Raw genomic sequence first — 21,306 nt, forward strand, 5'->3', positions numbered from 1 at the left:
AAAAATCTCCATTGCTTCACTACACTGCACGGCTGATAATCTTCCCCCCTGACTCTCAACCACAGAGGATTTACTCCCCTGACAAAGGATGGAACTTTATTAAGAATTTCAAAGTTAAGCTGACTGTCATCTGAATAGGTAATTTTGATCTATAAGATGTTTATAGATGCCTTGTGGAAAGTCTATTCTATGCTTTTTGTATGTCCGTATGGGACGTGGCTGATTTAATTTTTCTCTTTATTTGTTAATAATTAGTATATATTCATAGTTGCTTTGTAGCAAACCTGTATCATATTATAGAGATCCACATAGGGCCTGGTTTGTATTATTTTTTCTATTCTTTCGCTTGTCTCAATATTAATATAGCTTTAGGTTTGATATATATATATATATATTCACCTTTTTTGTACGATTTGTAAGTTTTTTTGAAAGAATGAACTTCAGTTGTAATATTATTTGCTTGGATTTATTCTTTTCTGAATACATGATTAATATACTTTAGATGAATTTAAGATGGCCATCGCCAGTTACGTTTTTATTATTGTCAGACATAACATTGCAGTTTTTGAAACTTGTTTATCTCTTTTATTATGGCTAGATTTAGTGGAATGAATATCTCCTTTTATTTTAATATAGCTGCAAAATGGAGGACAGGGTTAAGGGTCATTAGCTTAGCATGCGATCATCCTATTGGTTGCTTATTCGGGCTTTGTGGGGGGGCTATTAGAATAGGTTTTTTTCTTGATTGGGTGGTTCTATTGATGGACATTTTCTCTCAAATATGTCGTCACTTCTGGTCAAATCAGTTCCTTTTGTATTAATTTGCATTTGCGCAATAGTTTTCTTTTTAAGACTTTAAATTAAATCTTAAACACGGATGCTAATAAAATTAATATAATCTCTTGGAATCTGAACAGCGTGAATCGTCTTATTAAGCATAAAAAGATTTTTAAGAAATTAAGAACATATAATGCAGATACTATTTTTGCACAAGAAACTCATATACAGAGACAAGATGAAGATCGCTTTTTCAAATTCTGGAAAGTACATTTATATCATTCTTTATTAACTAATAAAATTAGAGGGATATCTATTTTTGTTACCTCTAAAATCCCTTTTGTACATTTTAATACTATTACTGATTTGATTGGAAGATATTTAATTGTTACTTGTTTATTATGCGGTCAAAAGGTAGCATTAGTGTGTGTATACACACCTAATTCAGACAGTCCTGATTTTTTTAAGAAGCTTTTTTCTGAGCTACTGATTCTGAATGAATATAAGTTGATCATGGGCGGTGACTTTAATTGCTGTCTGAATCCGGTAATTGACAGGTCATCAACCAATCTGTTGCTTCATAATAATTATTTTCTACCAGAATATGGCCTGGTCAGTATCTGGAGATATAAACACCCTAATGACAAAGATTTTTCTTTTTTTTTTCACACGTTCATCATAAATACTCAAGAATTGATTACTTTTTCTAAACAGACACTTGCTACGTTCCATTGTGGAGTGTACGTATGATGTCATTGTGTTGTCGGATCATGCACCTGTGAAATTAACCCTGAAGCTCTCTGATAGCCTTTTGAAATGTCACAATGGAGATTGAATCCCGTATTGTTACAGGATCCAGCCTTTATTACTTTTATTAAGGAGCAAATTTCTATATTTTTTGAACTTAATACAACTGAAGGAATGTCAAATTTGGCTATATGGGTCATGATGAAACCTTTTCTTAGGGGACAGGTAATTTCATATTCAGCAGCTTTAAGAAAGAAAACTAAAGCAGAACTGTTCGTGCTTACTAATAAAATTAGAGAGATAGATAAAGTGTATTCAGTAAAACCTACTGAATATCTATATAAGGAATGGGTTGAACTTCAAACACAACATGATTTGCTTCTGACCTCTCCTATTGAACAGCAATTTTTTAAATCTAGAAGTTTATATACATGGAGATAAGTCAGGTAAACGTTTGGCTGGTCAGTTAAAGGTAAACATAGAAGACAGATTTTGAAAATACGTAGAGCAGATAGAACTGAAATGTTAGACCCTTATGAAATTAATAAGATATTTATGGATTTATATTCCAATCTTTATAAATCCGAATTCCCTGATAATACTATTATTATGAACAGATTCTCACAAAAATTAAATATACCTAAAATTTCGACAAGACGTTAATATACTAGATGCACCTATGAAACAAGAGGAAATAGCTAAAGCTATATCCTCTATGCAATTAGGGAAAGCTCCAGGAGGGGATGGATATACAGTGGAATTTTATAAGACCTTCAATGAAATGCTTATACCACATCTTTGTCAAACTTTCACTGATTCTATATCATCTGGAAATCTTCCGAAAACTTTTTATGAGGCATTAATTTCATTGATTCCTAAAAAAAGGAAAAGATTTATTGGAATGTGCATCCTATAGACCTATCTCCTTACTGAATGTGGATTTTTAAATTCTCTCTAAGATTTTAGCCAATAGACTTGAGAATCTTTTGCCTGCTGTTATCTCAAATGATCAAACTGGATTTATTAAAAATAGGTATTCACGTTTTAATATTCGACTATTGTTAAATATAATTTATTTCCCCTCAGTTAAAGTATCTGAATGTATAATGTCTCTGGATGCAAAGTAAACTTTTGACAGGATGGAATGGTCTTATTTGTTTCGGGTTTTAAAGAGGTTTAATTTTGGTCCAGGAATTATTTCCTGGATCAAACTGATTTATCAAGCCCAGTGGCTGTGGTTATAACTAATAATCAAAAATCTTATTTTAGATTATATAGAGGAACCTGTCAGGGTTGTCCTCTCAGTCCTTTATTATTTAATTTGGTTTTAGAAACACTTGCTATTGCTCTTAGGGATTCTAATTATGTACAGGGTATTAAGAGTGGGGATAAAATACATAAGGTTTTGTTATATGCAGATGATTTATTAGTTTACATTTTAGACCCTAGTAAATCTATTCCCTTTATGTTATCCATATTTACTGAACTTAGTATTTTTTTATGGCTATAAACAAAACTTACATAGAAGTGAATTATTTCCTATTAATAATTACTCTGTTTATTATGATCAAGCACCTTTTAATATTGCTTAAAATTATTTTATTTACCTTAGTATTAAAATTACTAAAAATTTTAAAGACCTATATAAGTATAATTTCCTTCCTCTAATTCTTCTAATTAGTGGTCAGGGATACTATTACAGCTGCAGAAAGGGTGGGTAATGTAGCAGGGTCCTCTTTTGCGTCAGTATGGGTGGAAGTCAGGAACAGGAGGGGAGCAGTTACTCTGCTGGGAGTATTCTATAGGCCCCCTGGTAGCAGCCTATACAAGTTACCCCCAGGTAACATGTTCTGGAGCATGTTGATATTAAGGGAGAGGAGGTGTTGGAGTTGTTAAAATACATTAGGATGGATAAGTCTCCAGGGCCTGATGGAATATTCCCCAGGCTGCTCCATGAGGCAACGGAAGAGATTGCTGAACCTCTGGCTAGGATCTTTACGTCCTCGCTGTCCACAGGAATGGTACCAGAGGATTGGAGGGAGGCGAATATTGTCCCCTTGTTCAAAAAAGGTAGTAGGGATAGTCCAGGTAATTATAGACCAGTGAGCCTTACGTCTGTGGTGGGAAAGCTGTTGGAAAAGATTCTTAGAGATATGATCTATGGGCATTTAGAGAATCATGGTCTGATCAGGGACAGTCAGCATGGCTTTGTGAAGGGCGATCGTGTCTAACAAGCCTGATAGATTTCTTTGAGGAGGTGACCAGATGAGGGTAGTGCAGTGGATGTGATCTACATGGATTGTAGTAAGGCATTTGACAAGGTTCCACATGGTAGGCTTATTCAGAAAGTCAGAAGGCATGGGATCCAGGGAAGTTTGGCAGGGTGGATTCAGAATTGGCTTGCCTGCAGAAAGCAGAGGGTCATGGTGGAGGAAGTACATTCAGATTGGAGGATTGTGACTAGTGGTGTCCCACAAGGATCTGTTCTGGGACCTCTATTTTTTGTGAATTTTATTAATGACCTGGATGTGGGGATAGAAGGGTGGGTTGGCAAGTTTGCAGATGACACAAAGGTTGGTGGTGTTGTAGATAGTGTAGAGGATTGTCGAAGATTGCAGAGAGACATTGATAGAATACAGAAGTGGGCTGAGAAGTGGCAGATGGAGTTCAACCCGGAGAAGTGTGAGATGGTACACTTTGGAAGGTCAAACTCAAAGGCAGAGTACAAAGTAAATAGCAGGATACTTGGTAGTGTGGAGGAACAGAGGGATCTGGGGGTACATGTCCACAGATCCCTGAAAGTTGCCTCACAGGTAGATAGGGTAGTTAAGAAAGCTTATGGAGTGTTAACTTTCATAAGTCGAGGGATAGAGTTTAAGAGACACGATGTAATGATGAAGCTCTATAAAACTCTAGTTAGGCCACACTTGGAGTATTGAATCCTGTTCTGGTTGCCTCACTATAGGAAGGATGTGGATGCATTGGAATGGGTACAGAGGAGATTTACCAGGATGCTGCCTGGTTTGGAGAGTATGGATTATGATCAGAGATTAAGGGAGCTAGGGCTTTACTCTTTGGGCAGAAGTAGAATGAGAGGAGATGTGCTAGAGGTGTACAAGATATTAAGAGGAATAGACAGAGTGGACAGTCAGCACCTATTCCCCAGGGCACCACTGCTCAGTACAATAGGACATGGCTTTAAGGTAAGGGGAGGGAAGTTCAAGGGGGGGATATTAGAGGAATGTTTTTCACTCAGAGAGTGTTTGTTGTGTGGATTGCAATGCCTGAGATAATGGTGGAGGCAGATACACTAGTGAAGTTTAAGAGACTGCTTGACAGGTATATGGAGGAATTTAAGGTAGAGGGGTTATATGGGAGGCAGGGTTTGAGGGTCGGCACAACTTTGTGGGCTGAAGGGCCTGTAATGTGCTGTACTATTCTATGTTCTATGAATATACACAACAAATGTTTTCTAAATGGTTGCCTATGTCGATGTCATTAATTAGTCAAAAAATATAAAAATGGTAATTTTATCAAAATTTTTATATACACTTCAAGCGGTTCCATCCTTTGTCCCGAAGATGTTTTTTGATAGAATAGATTCCATGAACCTGTCATACATTTGGAATAATAAAAGCTCCAGAGTGAATAAATCTTTATTGCAAAAATTTAAAAAAAAATAGAGGACTGGTGTTACCAAACTTTAGATCTTATTATTGGGCAATTAATATTCGTTTTATCACCTTTTGGATCCATGGTATAGATAACCAGGACTGTCCTTCATGGTTACTTTTGGAGGAGAACTCAGTAAGGGGGTTTTCTTTGGGTCCTTTACAGGGAGCTCCTCTTCCTTTGTTGTTCTCCATGATAGGTCGACAAGGTTTTAATCCTATTGTTAAACATACTTTAAAAACTTGGTTTCAGTTTCGCAGATTTTTTGATTTAAGTAACTTTGTACTCTCTAGTAATATCCATTTCAACTTTTTCTTCAAACCATCAACTCTGGAAAAGGCTTTTTAAATATAGAAATCTAAGGGAGTAAAAACTCTTTTAGATTTGCTTTTAGAGGAATGTTTAATGTCTTTTTCACAGCTAGTGGATAAATATGATATATCTAATGTACATTTATTTAGAACCTTACAAGTTAGGAATTTTGTACGTGACTTTTTACCGAATTATCCATTTGTTCAGCTATCGAATATGATACATACTATTTTTCAGCTTAAACCATTTCAAAAATGATTGATAACCATTATATATAAACAGTTAATGAATGCACATATGATGCCTAATGATAAGGTTAAACATGCTTGGGAAATGGAATGTCAGGATTCACTTTCAGATGATCAATGGAATAAAATTTATTATTTAGTTAATAATTCATCTATCTGTGCATGTCACTCCCTAATTCTGTTTAAGATAGTACACAGAGCGCATATGTCAAAAGATAAACTAGTGCATTTTTTTCTAATATAAGCATACATGTAATACATGTAATACATGTGATACATGTAATGCTGAGGTGGCTACCGTAACTCATATGTTTTGGTGCTGTACAAAGTTAAATAATTTTTGGAGAGATGATTTTAGAACATTATCAAAAGTCACATGTGTGGACTTACAACTTAATTCACTAATTGCAATCTTTGGGATTATTCCAAAGGAAGCAGCAAGTGTTCCTGCTTCCACTCACCATGTGATAGCCTTTTCAACTTTATTGGCTAGGAGAGTTATTTTGTTATACTGGAAATATTCTAATCTACCAACTGTTTTTCTTTGGCTCTCCTCCATTATGTCCTGTTTAAGTGTGGAGAATATTAGAAGTCAGACATTTGATACATCTTTTAAATTTGAGCAAACCTGGTGACTTTTATTCAATATTTTTATATGATCTATTTTTTCTTTATTTTTCTTAAGTAGTATTTTCTATTTTTTCTCTTTTTTTTTTCTCTTTCTCCATGAAGGTTCAGAGCTGACCTGAAGGATGTTTTCTTTGTTCTTTTGTAATGTTATCCTCAGATGGACTGCCCAGCCCCTTTTTTTGTTTTAGGTTAGTTTAGTGGTGTTTTTTCCTCTTTATTATAAACATTTCCCAGTCTTTTTTTGTATGAATTGCCAAGAGGAGTTGTGGTTCTTTGTTTATACATAATAGCCTAATGTTACATTTACATGACTTTGACAGTATACATCCCTTTCATTGTTTATATGTTTATTGCATTATGCATTTGATATAACTTCTCTTCTGATTTGTATCTGTTTAATATTTAAAAATCAATAAAAAAGACTGCAATGACAAAAAAAGGATGATCTCCTTTCTTCTTTGGATTCTATTATGGATTTGCCGTAAAGTCATACATGAGAAGCCTCTGAGAAGTTTCAACAATTCAAATTTGAATTTAAACAAATAGATGGTAAATTGGATTCTATTCAGTAAGCTCTTAATAAACACGATTAATTTATAAAAATAATGAAGCTGATGTCATCTCTGGAAACAGAAGCAGATTAACTGCAAAAGAAGGACTTCGAACTAATAACAGGAAAACAACGCTCCCCTGATTCAACGGTGTTGCTTCATCAAAGACCCGGGCAAGTTTTTCCTGTTTCTCCTCACTCTCTCTGAAACACGTGAAACCCAGCGATTCCCAAAAAGACTGACGCCTGCAGACCTCTGAGTGACTTTTTTATTTCCAACGGACAATATATTATCCCCTAGACAACAGTCGAGATTATTTCTTAATGATGATTATTGCTATACCCGTGCTTTAGATTGAGTTTGGCCGATGTATATGTTCTGAGTGTTTGTGTTAACCATAATTTTGGGCCCCTTTATGAATAAAACATTCGAAAATAGTGCCATCAGACTCCAACGGACCTCTCTATCTTTGCTGGTGAGTTATCCAGTTACGGGATACGTAACAACTTGGGGGCTCGTCTGGGATTTGGCACCAAATTGGGAGGCCAGTGAATAGGGCTTGTAGTTCAAAACTTGAATCTGGTTACGTGGGTAGCCAGACGGGAAACCAGCAAAGATGGACGTGGGTGAATTTATGAAAAACCCGACTGGGGGGGGGGGGCGTTAGAAGCGGCCACCAAATCAGACTTGTTAAAATTGCCGAAGGGGTTGAACCTCACAGAAGTGAGGTTGTCCATGAAAAAGCGGGAGGTGTGGAGAGCCATAACCCAGTATTACATTGGGAAGAAGGTGTTTGAAGCTGAGGTATTGGGAGATATCCCTGAAAAGATACCATCAAGTGGGACGGTTCAGTTAGAGGTGGAGAAATTAAGGCTGGAATATGAAATTAAGTTAAAAGAGCTGGAAAGGGCTGAGAGAGAGAGAGAGAGAGAGAGAGAGAGAGAGAGAGAGAGAGAGAGAGGAAAAGGGAGAGGCAAAGACAGCATGAAATTCACCTAAAGGAGCTAGAAGCAGTCGAGAATGCTAAACGGAGGCAACTTGACTGGGAGATGGAGAAGATAAGGAACGAGCGAAGAGATCAAGAGTTAGACCGAGCGGAGCGGTTTAATGTTAGTAGGGAGTTGAGATTGGTATCCCCGTTCGAGGATAGTTATTTCTTGTTTTTTGAAAAGGTGGCAGAAAATCAGAAATGGCCAAAAGAGCAGTCGGTGGCATTGTTACAAAGTGTGTTAAAGGGGAAAGCCCAACGAGCATATGCGGCATTGTCCCTGGAGGAGGGGGAAGCGGAGAATTATGCTGAAGTAAAGGAGGCCATTCTCCGGGCTTACGAATTGGTACCCTTGCATAGGGTCCTTCTAGATTGTGAGTTGGTGTCGGGACCAGTGGAGCTGGGGGTCCTGCCGGAGTTGCCGGGGGAAGGCGTGGATGTCCTTCTGGGGAACGACCTAGCGGGAGGGAAAATGGGAACAGCCGTGAAGCTGACAACCCAGCCTGCGAGGATTGAGGCCCCTCCCTCAGATCTGAAGATATACCCCGCCTGCGCGGTCACTAACTAAACTGAAACAAAAAAAAAAGAAAGAAAAAAAGAAAGGAAAAGAAGGATTGGGCAATCCAATTGAGGATAAAATTTTAAAAAAGATAGAGAAAAAAAAAACATCCTTCCAGTCATCTCCAAACCTTCTTGGATAAGAATTTCCCCCAAAGAGAATAAAGAAAAATAAATAAATTAAAATAAATTAAATCATGTGAAAATATTGAATAAAGGGTCACCAGACTTGTTCAAAATTAAAGGATGTATCAATTTTCTCCAAGCTTAGACATGACATAATGTAGGAGAGCCAAAACAAAACAGTAGGCAGATTCTCGTGTAGCAAAATAGCTCTCCTAGCCAGTAAAGTTGAAAAAGCTATCACATGTTGGGCGGAAGCAGACACTATGCTTGCTTCCTCTGGAATAATCCCAAACATTGCTGTAAGTGGATTAGGTTGAACATCCACATCTATAACTTTAGATAATATTTCAAACACATCCCTCCAAAAATTGTTTAAGCTTACACATAATCAAAACATATGTTAGAGTAGCCACTTCTGCATTACATCAGTCACAAATAGGGCTTATATTAGGAAAAATATGCGCCAATTTACCTTTGCATATATGGGACCTGTGTACTATCTTAAACTGAATTAAGATATAGGGTGTGCAGATAGATGAATTACTGACTAAATAATAAATTTTACTCCATTGATTATCTGAAAGTGAATGTTGGTTCTACTTCCCAGGTGCGTTGAACCCTATCATTAGGTGACATGCGAGCATTCATTAACTGTTTATAAATGATAGCTATTAATCATTTTTGAAATGGTTTATACTGAAAAATAGCATAAGCCATATTTAAAGAGCAGGCTGAGGGGTAATTTGGTAAAAAATCATGTGAAAAATTCCTAACCTGTAAATATCTGAAAAAATGTGTATTAGAGATATCTTATTTATCCATTAACTGTGAAAAAGACATTAAACAGTCTTGTAAAAGCAAATCTAAAAATGTTTTTATTCCCTTAATTTTGATGTTAAAAAGCCTTATCCAAAGGCTTTTATAAATATATATATAAATTCTGATTATTATGATCAAATACCTCTTAATATTGCCAAAAACCATTTAACTTACCTTGGTATCAAAATTACTAAAATTTTTAAAGACCTATATAGGTATAATTTCTTCCCTTTAGTTGAATATACTCAACAGGTGCTTTCTAAATGGTCACCTATGTCGATGTCATTGACAGGTTGAATAAATGCTATAAAAATGGTATCCTGATAATTGACCATATTGTTCAAAGGATTGCATCAACTTAGGTAAAGAGTATGTCGGTTGTCCCAGATAGATCAAAATGTCATTCATGTAACAAGCCAATTTATGCTCTGTCCCTTTGATAGTAATTCCCCTGATATCTTCATTTTGTCTGATGTATTGAGCTAATGGTTCCAGATATAATGCAAAGAGTAGTGGTGATCATGCACAACCCTGTCTCGTGCCCCTTTCTAGGGTAAGACTATTTGATAAATATCCATTGATTTTAGCAGTAGCGAGGTCATATAGTGTCTGTGTAGTTTTAATAATTGTGTCTTGGAAACCAAATCTATGTAAAACTCTATAAAGAAAATTCCAATTAACCCAATCAAATGTCTTTTCAGCATCCACGCCTATCACTATTGCTTCCATTTTATTTTTTTTGAATATGATCCATAATGTGAAATGTCCTTCGTATATTGTCTTGTGTCTGGCGTTGTCGTAGAAAACCTGTCTGATCGTTATGTATCAGTATGGGTAGAAACTCCTCTAATTGTTTGGTCATGATGGAGGTAAATAATCTATAATCTATAGTAAGAATGGATATTGGTCTAAATGTCCCGCATTCCATTTTATCCTTGCGTTCTTTCGGTATAGCTGAGATTATCGCTTCCTTCCAACTGGGTGGCATTTGTCCCTTCTTTAGAGCCCAGTTCAGTGTGGGGAGTAAAACTCATTTTTAAACTCATTTTTAACTCATTTAACTCATTTTTAAATTCTTTGTACCACTCTGCAGTATACCCATCTAATCCTGGTGACTCGTTTAATATAAGCCTACTAATTGCAGCTTTTAATTCAACTTCAGTATGTCAGCAGTCATCGTTCTATTTTGTTTTCACTTAAAGTGGGTAACTCTAGAGAATTCAAGAAGGTGCTAATTTGGATTATGCTTCCCCTTGGAACTTTGGAATATAGAGTTTTGTAAAACACTTCAAAAGCTTCTTGAATTTCATTTAGCTTATCTTTTATCATTTTTGTTATTGGGTCCCTAATTCTATGAATTGTATTTTCAGCTAGCTATTTTTTCAGTTTCCACGCCAGTATTTTCATAGATTTTGATCCATTTTCATAATGTCTCTGTTTCAGAAACATTAAATTTTTCCTGATTTCTTGCGTAGCCAAACTATTCTTAATCCTTTTAATTTCCCCTAACGTATCATGTGCCAAATTCAATTTGTATTTTTTCTCTAGTTCCTTCAGCCTATTTTGTAATTCCTCTGATGTTTTATTCCTCATTTTTTTTCTTATATGAAGATATCACTATTATTTTCCCTCCTAAGACAGCCTTCAGATTATCACATACAAAGGGAGGTGAAAACACACCATTATCATTAAATTCTAAGTGGAGACCAATTTCTTTTTTAATTTGTTCCTTAAAGTATGGATCATTGAGTAGTCTTGAATTTAGTTTCCAAATAGTATTCTTTGGTTGTAGGTCAAAATCAACAGATAAATATATAGGTGCATGGTCACTTACATCTATTGTCCCAATTCCACAGGTGTTTATTTTGTCTTTGTCTTTTCCAAATGTTATGAAATAGTCTATTCTTGTATATACAGAATGGGGAGCAGAATAATGAGTGTAATCCCTTCTGTTAGGGAAAAGGTCCCTCCATATATCAATTAAACCAACATCCTCAAAAAGTGTATTAACTTTCTTATGTAAGGATTTTGTTTCATAGGTTTTTCTATTGGAAGAGTCTAAGTTTGGTTGTAATTGTAAATTTAAGTCTCTCCCACATATCAGGAGACCTTTTGATTCTGCTACCATAATATCAGTAATTTTCGGAAAGAAACCAATATCACTTCGTGGGGATGCATATATATTCAATAGAGTAACTGAATTGCCATCTATATTCCCCCTTCCCAGAATATATCTGCCCTCTTTTTCTCCTATTTTGAATACTTTTTCAAAATTTAGCTTACTTGAGATAAGAATAGCAACTCCTCTCCTAAGTCCTGATTTATATGAGGATAAAAACAAATTAGTGAAGCCCATTCTCTTTAGTTTTCTATGCCCATTATCACTTCAATGAGTTTCTTGGAAATATACTACATGGGCTTGTTCTTTTTTTCATTTTGAATAAAATTTTATTACGTTTGATTTGATTTAATAGCCCATTGACATTAAAAGAAATGAACTTTACTTTGTCCTTAGCCATCTGTATTTATCTGTCAATGTGTCATTGAAATTAGCAGAATAAAACTTAACCAATCTACTCCCTGAACAAATGAGAACCAAGAAACGCAAATAATAACGAAAATGGCAATGAACATGAGATTAAACAAGGCTGAGATCTCTAGTAGATGACCTTGCATTGAGCTAGAGGAAATGTCTCACTCTGGGGGATAACCCCTCCTATTTGTAAGTTGAGGGCCGCCATTGCAGTATTCATAAAAGTCAGTGAACAAATCCATTACACAGAAAAGAGTTCCCTGTGTACTCGTCCTATATATATATATATATATATATATATATATATATATACACATACACACACACACACACACACACACACACACACACACACACACATATATCTATATATATACATACACATATATATATTCTCATTTTGGTGGGGAAAAAGGAGTAAGTGAGCAAATAAAGAATAACAACTAAGTAATATAAAATCCACATTATAATAAGTACTTCTTGAGATAGGTATATCACCGTCTACTTTTGCTTCCGTTTAGCTTCTCAATATTTTTAAAGTTAGCCAAACCTAATGGAACTTCTGGAGGGGGTGAGACTGTCTTTGGGAAACTCCTGGTCTCTTCCTGATATACTTCTCTCAGCCTCCTCCCGTCTCCTGCCTTCTCGATTCTCACACTCTTTCCCAAGTGGAGCGGGATAATTCCTCTGCCAGGCTTTCTCTTGGTTTGATCACGCTGACGGGCAAAGCTCTGGCCTTCATGTCTGTAGTTGCCTCCTCCACTGACTGGTACAACCACTTCCCGTCATCATAAAACACTTGAAGTTTAGCAGGGTACGGCGTTTGAAATCTAATCTTTTTTTTGTGTTAGTACTTGCTTTGCTTCAGAATATTCTTTATGTTTCTGCAGGATCACGGGGGGTAATCTTGGTCAAGATATATTAATTTATCACCTTATAACACCCTCTTCTTACCCCAGGCCCTTCTGTAGAATCTCCGCCTTGGTACTGTACTGAAGGAACTTAATTATTATTGAACATGGATTGTCTTGGGTAGACTTCGGGACTAGCACGCGGTGCGTTCTTTTGATTTTCAGCTCCATAGTCAAGGGAAGCTCCAGCGCATCCCATAGCAACTTTCCAACAAACTCTGTCATAGACGAGCCCACCGCTCCTTTGGGAACGTTATATATTCTGATATTTTTCCACCGTGATCTTCCCTCCAGATCAAGAAGTTTACATTCTTGGTGATTTAATATTTTTATTGTCTTACTCAGTATCCATTCCACGTTTTGAATGCTATCTTTCACCTTCTCAATTCGGGTCTCTGCCACAGCAATTTTTTGATTGACGTTAGCGAGCTCTGACTTAATATCATGTTGCTGTTGCTTTATTTCTTTCTGGAACTCCCTTATCTCTTTCAGAATTTTGATCATGTTCACCACTTCGCCTGAACTAGGCCCAGTGTCCACCTCACTAGCACGTGGTCAGGTAGGAGAGCATCTCGCTGCACTCCTCTCAGCCACAGGTTCCATAGTGTCGCTTTTTTATTTCCATTCTTTTTCCCCATTCTTGCCCCTCTTTTCAGTTCAAATATTTTTTGAAAAATACTATATTTGATGGGTTAACGGGGCTAAATACTCGTTTTTCTGGAGGAGCTAGTGACATAAGCTGTCATTCTCGATGATGATGTCACCGGAACCTCCAGGAGTCTCAATTTTTATAGATAATTCAATTTGTTTTGTTCAACATAAAGTTGTCTCTGACCCTAATGGGTGAGTTGTCAGAGTGTCAGTGAAACTAGATAACAAATTAATTGTATTTGCTGATGTGTACGCTCCCAATGTGGATGATCCAGGATTTTTTGAGTGTTTCTTTTCATTCCTGCCAAATTTGAGTTTTTATTCTTTAGTGATGGGGAGGAAATTTTAATTATTGTCTAGACCCAGTATTAGATTGTTCTTCTTTTAACTCAGCCACACCTAATAAACCAGTTTTATTTATTCAGTCCTTTCTGATGAAGTGTGATATTGTTGATGTCTGGCGTTTTTTATACCTAGCAGAAACAGAGTATTCATTCTTCTCTCATGTCCACCATTCCAATACCAGGATTGATTTTTTTTAATTGATAGTCAAATGATTCCATTAGTTCAATCTATTGAATATAAAGAAATAGCTGTATCTGACCATTCTTCTCTATTTCTCTCTTTAAATTTTCCTGGTTTCACTCATATGAACAGATCCTAGCATTTTAATTTAACTTTGCTATCTGATAAGGATTTTCTAAATTTTCTGTAGAATCAAGTTACTTTTTTTTAACAAAATGTGTTGGAAGAGACTTCTAGTCTTATCATTTCGGATGCTTTTAAGGCATATATTAGAGGACAAATTATCTCCTATACTGCATATATTAAGTAAAAATCTAATAAAGAGAGAACTGATTTAGTTAATCAATTAAAACAATTAGACTAGAAAAATGTTTTGGCACCAGGCCCTGAACTATACAAAAGATGTATTGAAATTAAAAAAAAATATGATCTTCTTATAATGTATCCAATTGAAAGCCAACTTTTAAAAGATAGAAGCCAGTTCTATATACATGGAGAGAAAAAGCTGGTTAACATATTGGCTAATCAAATGAAGACCGCTATAGCTAAATGACAAATTAAAGAAATTTGTAAAACCAATGGTGATATGACAACTGTCCATTTTGAAATAAATGACACTTTTAGAGAATTTTATTCTAAATTGTATAGTACTAATTCTGTTAAAGGTAATACTGCAGTGAACACATTTTTAGTCCAATTAAATATTCCTGGACTTTTAGTTGATAATCGAATACAGTTGGATCAATCTATGTGTCAGGAGGAAATTACTGAGGCTATATGTTCATTGCATTCTGGGAAATCTCCAGGACCTGCCTGATTCTCTGGAGAATTTTATAAGGCTTTTTCTTCATTGCTCATAACTTATTTCTGATCTACCCTTACTGATTCCTTCAAGGTGGGTAGGTTGCCACAGTCTTTTTACGAAGCTTCCATTTCACTTATTCTTAAAAAGAATAAAAATCCCTCTGAATCCTCTTCAAATAGACCAATCTCTTTACTTAATTTTGATGCTAAGATCTATCTAAAGTTTTGGCACTTAGGCTCAAAAGTATTATACATTCTATAATATCTAATGATCAGACAGGATTTATTAAAAACTGATATTTCCATTTTAATATACTGCGACTGGTAAATGGTATGCATTCTCCATCCAAGGAAATATCAGAATGTGTGATTTCTCGGGATACAGAGAAGGCTTTTGCTCGAGTTGAATGGAATTATCTATTTAAAAACTTAGAAGAATTTAATTTTGGTCCAAATTTTATTCATTGGATTAAATTACTTTACTTAACTCCCTCTGCTCGTGTCCTTACTAATTTTCAGATTTCTAAACCAATTAAACTCCAACATGGAACAAGACAAGGACGTCCATTCAGCCCTTTGCTTTTTGATTTTGTATTAGAACCTTTAGCAATTGTCTTTTGAGTGTCACCGGTATCTTAAGGAAAGGTACTATTCATAAAGACTTGTTTTATGCTGATGACCTATTGCTTTATATATCTAATGTTACAACATCTTTACCCTCTGAGTTTCTTTTAGTGACTAATTTTAGTCAGGTTTCATGATATAAATTGAATTTACTCAAGAGTAAATTGTTTCCTTTAAATAATTTGTTATGAACTGTTATTAACCTTCCTTTTAAAATTGTAAGAAAACAATTTACATATTTGGGTGTAACAATCACAAAGAATTATAAAGATCTATTCAAAGAAAATTTTCTAACCTTAATGAATTAAGTGAAAAAGACACTTTCTAATTGGTCGCCTCTGTTTTTATCATTGATTGGTTGAATCAACACTATTAAAATGAATATTTTTTCTAAATTTATATACCTTTTTCAAGCCATACCTGTTTTTATTCCTGTCTTTTTTTGATTCTTTAGATTCAATTCTTTCTTCCTATATATAGAAGAACAGAAAACCCCGTTTAAATAAAGCTCACCTTCAAAAACTGAAGAAGAAATGAGGTCTTGCTGTACCCAATTTTAGTTCACACTATTGGGCAACTAACATACAAAATCTTATGTCCTGGCTATATTGATCGTGAGGATTGTCGAATATGGGTCTTTTTGGAAGCCAGCTCTGTTATGAAATTTTTTATTATTTCTCTTCTTGGATCCACTCTTCCTTTATCTTTAAATAAATTAACTGACAGTTTGGTGGTTAAACACACTTTGAGTATCTGGCTACAGTTTAGAAAACATTTTGGTTTATTGAGTTTTTCCCTTCCTAGTCCTGTTTTTTCTAATTTTTTTAAACCATCTATGACCAATCTGTTTTTTTTAGAGAATGGGATAGATTAGGCATTAAACGATTCTAGGATCTGTTTGTTGGAGGAATCCTTCTTCTTTTGAGCAGCTCTCAGTGAAATATAACCAATCAGATACCCACTTTTTTGATATCTACAGATTAGAGATTTTTTAAGATCTAAGCTACATATATTTCCTACCAGCCCAGATAAGAACATAACAGAAGTAATTACTAACTTGAAACTTTTTGATAATGGCTCTCCATTAATGATTCCGCCTACTGTCTAATGCAGTGACACACAGTTCATGTGGATGCAATTAACTCTTCCTTTTCCCCAGTTTAAATTTTGAATTTTTAACTTTTATTTGTCAGATCTTAGAGGGGGATAGTTGTTATTATGTCACAATCTTTAAGAAGTGGAAAGCAGCTTCCTGAATCCAGCAATGGAAAGGGGAAAAAAAATCAGAGGATATGCTGGCTTGGGCTGAGCATTCAGAACATTCACTGATGGTTCTCGACAGGAAAATAGACAACAACATGGTAAAACTTGATGCTACCTCTTCTGAGATGAAGTCGATATCAGAGAGTGTTCAATTTGTGCAGGAAAGTATTTGTGTTGCCTTTATGGCATTTATTTAGTTTATAATATTTTCGCTTTAGTAATTCATTTGTTAGCATTTTAGTTAAAGTTAGGATTGTTTAAAGTAAATTCGTTGTCTGTGATATATTGCGGCAAGCGATGACGTCACATCCGGTTTCGCCGCGTCCTGTGGGAAAATACCAGTTTGGAGAAACCGGAAGGAGGGGGCTCACATGTGTGAGATCAGCGCAAGAAAAGTTGTCTTTCTATGCACTAGAAACATAGTGAAGCAACGCCGTAAGTTCATGAGATAATCGATATGTGGAATTAAAATGTTAACGCTGATTCTGTTAAAAGTAATGACGGTTGATAAGGTTTATGTTTTCGTTCGTTAAAGAGTTGCAGATAGTTTGTGTTGAAGTGTATTTAAAGCAGTCAATGGCGTAGGTAGATTCTGACTGTATGCTGCATTTTAATGTAATGTAGTTGTTGTAGTTTTGCTTTTGCAAGTATTCACGATGTAAATGTGATGTCAAGAAGGAAACAAATACTGTATAAATTTTGTATTGTTTATCAACAGTTTTCACCATACGTTAATGAGGAAGAGTGAACAGTAAACGCATAATCTTACTGCGATCCTGTTTTCATTGACTACGGTTTACCTCGGTGTTTAGTTCAGCGTTCTCTTACACCTGAGCGAGAACACTACAGTGAAAATGCGGCATTATCAGGTGTTTCAAGTGCTGCAATGCCAACTTGATCCAGCATCAAGTTGTTGCCATCCAACCACAGGGGCAGCAGGGCATCATCAACTAAGGCTGCCCATGCAAGAGCTAAGGCAGAAGCCGCCAAGGTGCAAGCGTTCTACACCAAACAAGAAGCAAAATTGAAAATGGAAGCGGCTGCCAGAGAAGCCAAAAACCAGAAGGAAGCGACTGCCAGAGAAGCCAAAAACCATTTGGAAAGGGCAAGGATAGCGTCAGAGTTAGAACTGCTGATGCTACACTGAGAAACAGAAGCTGCCAGGGTGGAAGCAGAGTTCATAGAAAATGCTGAAGAAATGTATGATCTGGTTGATATAAAATCTACTTCAGAAAAGATCAGATTGGAACGCACAAGCGGCTATGTCCAATCTCAAATAGACCTGAAGATTTGTTCTTCCTCTCCATACTGATACGATAACACCGCACTTCATGAGGAGTCTTAGAGAGGCGTGATTGCATCACATCCATCCGAGGAAGACAATTTACCCTTGCAACTCCGTAATGAATTCAAGAACGAAAGGGCTGATGACAAATACTTCTTGACACCAAACTTGGTGAAATGGCTGGGAAAAGAATCATGTGAACAGGTGAGACGCATACGTTCAGTGTACATCAACAACCCCAAGTTAGCCTTAAGCAAAGCATGGGAGAGACATCGGGAGGGCTATGCGGCCCCCGAAATTATTGAAGCGGTGCTATACCAACGTCTGGAAAATTTTCCTAAGGTGTCAGCCAAGGACCACACTAAGTTAAGAGAGCTCAGAGATTTACTCATGGAGATTCAAGGCGCCAAAGAAGATGGCTACTCAACTGGTCTAGTATACCTAGATACTCCATCTGGGATTAGACAAATTGTGGACAAACTTCCATTTGGGCTGCAGGACAGGTGGGTGTCTGTTGCCTCAGAGTACAAGGAAGAGAACAATGGTCAATTTCCTCCCTTTGAGTATTTCACTAGGTTTGTGTGCAAGGAGGCAAAGAAGCGAAACGACCCTAGCATCATGGGTCCAGGAAGCAGTACAATTTACACCAAGCCAGATAAATCCTCTTCGAATAATTTCAACATTAATAAACCTGTCTCAGTGCTTAAGACTGAAGCCTTTACAACTAACAACGACCCTAGCAAGAATTGTCCATTGCATAACAAACCCCACCCCTTCAAAAAATGCAGAGCGTTTAGGGAAAACCCCTTTGAAGGGAGGTTGGCCTTCTCAAGGAGAAAAGAATATGTTTTAATTGCTGTTCCTCTACCTCTCACCTTGCTAGAGAGTGTACAACCACCGTGGAGTACCCAGAATGTAGTAGCACTAATCACGATGGGGCCATGCATCCCGGCCCATTACCGCAAACCGACGAAGCTCCTTCACCCCCACAACAGGACGGTGGGGAGGGAGAGGCTCACTCCAGGACAACAGTTGTCAGCTCGAGCTGTACAGAAGTTTGCGGTCAAGCTCAGTCAAGCCGTTCTTGTTCAAAGCTCTGCCTCACTAAGGTGTACCCTAAGGGAGCCAAAGACAAGGCCATCAAAGCCTATGTAATTCTGGACGATCAGAGCAATTGCTCACTAGTCAGTCCAGAGTTATTTAACTTGTTCCACATTGAGAGTAATCAGTTCCCATACTACCTTAGAACTTGCTCAGGCAGTGTAGAAACTTATGGAAGGAAGGCAGAAGGCTTCCAGCTCGAGTCCCTGGATGGTAAATTTGTCATCTGTCTCCCTCCACTCTTAGAGTGCAATGAAATTTTGAATAAACGCACTGAGATCCCGACGCCAAGTGCGGTGCTACACCAGCCACATCTCCACCACATCGCCAAGCACATCCCAGAACTGGATCCAAAAGCAGAAATACTCCTGCTATTAGGAAGAGATGTTCTCCGGGTGCACAAGGTTAGGCAGCAGGTCAATGGACCACACGATGCCCCCTTTGTGCAATGCCTGGATCTGGGCTGGGTGGTGATAGGAGAGGTGTGCCCTGGCAATGTACACAAACTGACGGTTAGCACACTCAAGACCAATGTGCTAGAGAGTGGCCGCCAGTCAATTTTTCAACCCTGCACAAGTGTCATGTGTATTAAGGAAGCACAACAAGGCCTTAACAAGTGTAAAGTAACCGACAAGGCGCTGTGTCAGTCAGTCTTCACTCAAACTGAGCATGATAATAAACTTGCTCCATCAGCTCAAGACGCCATTTTCTTAAAAACAAAGGACACCAAGGTCTTCAGAGATGAAGCAAATAATTGGGTCGCCCCACTGCCTTTCAGAGAACCACGCCAGTGCTTGCCAAACGACAAAGAGCAGGCAGTCAAACAGTTCACGTCCTTGCAAAAAACCCTGAAAAGGAAACTTGAGATGCAGCAATGCACCCGAGTGACCCACGAGGTACTGTGCACACTAATTGCAGAGGTCACAGCCATTATAAATGCACGACCACTCCTACCTGTGTCTTCTGACCTGGAAAACCCCTTCATACTCTCGCCATCAATGCTCCTTAGGCAGAAGGCAGGAGCTCCCCCTCCACCAGGGGACTTCTCTGATAAGGATTTGTACACAAAGCAATGGAGACAGGTCCAGGCTCTGGCAAATCAGTTCTGGTCTCGTTGGAGACAGGAAATTCTACCTTTGTTGCAACACAGACAAAAGTGGACAGAACCCTGCAGGAATCTTCGAGTTGGAGATTTAGTCCTGCTCAGGGACAAGCAAATCGCCCGCAACAGATGGCCAATGACCAGAATTACTGCCAGATCTCCTAGTAGGGATGGACATGTCAGGAAGGTTGAGTTGAAAACTACCGACCAAGGTGATGTGAAAATTTACCAAAGGCCAGTTACAGAAGCCATTCTACTTCTACCTAAGGACTGATTTAGAGACTGAAGTTTTGTATTATGTTCATTGTGAACTTACGAAGGTCAAGCGGGGAGTGTGTTGCCTTTATAGCATTTATTTAGTTTATAATATTTTCGCTTTAGTAATTCGTTTGTTAGCATTTTATTTAAAGTTAGGATTGTTTAAAGTAAATTCGTTGTCTGTGATATATCGCGGCATGCGATGACATCACATCCGGTTTCGCCGTGTCCTGTGGGAAAATACCAGTTTGGAGAAATGGGAAGGAGGGGGCTCACATGTGCGAGATCAGCGCGAGAAAAGTTGTCTTTCTACGCACTAGAAACATAGTGAAGCAACGCTGTAAATTAAAAAATTCAGAAAGCTATTTTTTCAATTCATTCTGGTAAAGCTCCTGGACTGGATGGTTATTCTGTAGGACTTTATATAAAAAAATTGAAAATTGCTCTCTTCATATATGTTGGAAATGCTTAAAGATTCTCTTTTTGATAGGAGAGTTACCTCCCACATTTTATGAAGCTTCTGTTTCTTTAATTCTTAAGAAATATAAAGACCATACTGACTGTGCCTCATATAGACCTATTTCATTATTAAATGTGGATGCTAAAATTCTTTCAAAATAATGGCTAATCAGCTGGAGAATCTTTTAGCTAAAATTATCTCTCAAGACCAAACAGGTTTTGTAAATGGCCATTATTCCTTCTCTAATGTTTGTAAACTGTTAAATATTATACATTCATCCATTTCTAAGACTCCCCAATGTGTTTTCTCTCTCGATGCTGAAAAGACATTTGACAGAGTTGAATGGAAATAATTATTTAAT

General features: G+C 37.0%; 1 protein-coding gene across 1 annotated transcript in view; it reads right to left on the reverse strand.

Annotated features, from left to right (window-relative positions):
* Positions 1-8,292: 8,292 nt before the first annotated feature.
* The window catches only part of LOC132403622 (uncharacterized protein DDB_G0292642-like), an 85,478-nt gene continuing 72,464 nt past the window's right edge, over positions 8,293-21,306 (reverse strand). Inside the window, exons 6-7 of the mRNA XM_059987083.1 lie at positions 17,634-17,741; positions 8,293-8,382 (exon numbers count right to left, since the gene is read on the reverse strand). Of these exons, the coding sequence (XP_059843066.1) occupies positions 8,293-8,382; positions 17,634-17,741 (198 nt within the window). The remainder of the gene's footprint in view (positions 8,383-17,633; positions 17,742-21,306) is intronic.

This window comes from Hypanus sabinus, chromosome 2, assembly GCF_030144855.1.
Source record: "Hypanus sabinus isolate sHypSab1 chromosome 2, sHypSab1.hap1, whole genome shotgun sequence".
Lineage (NCBI taxonomy): Eukaryota > Metazoa > Chordata > Chondrichthyes > Myliobatiformes > Dasyatidae > Hypanus > Hypanus sabinus.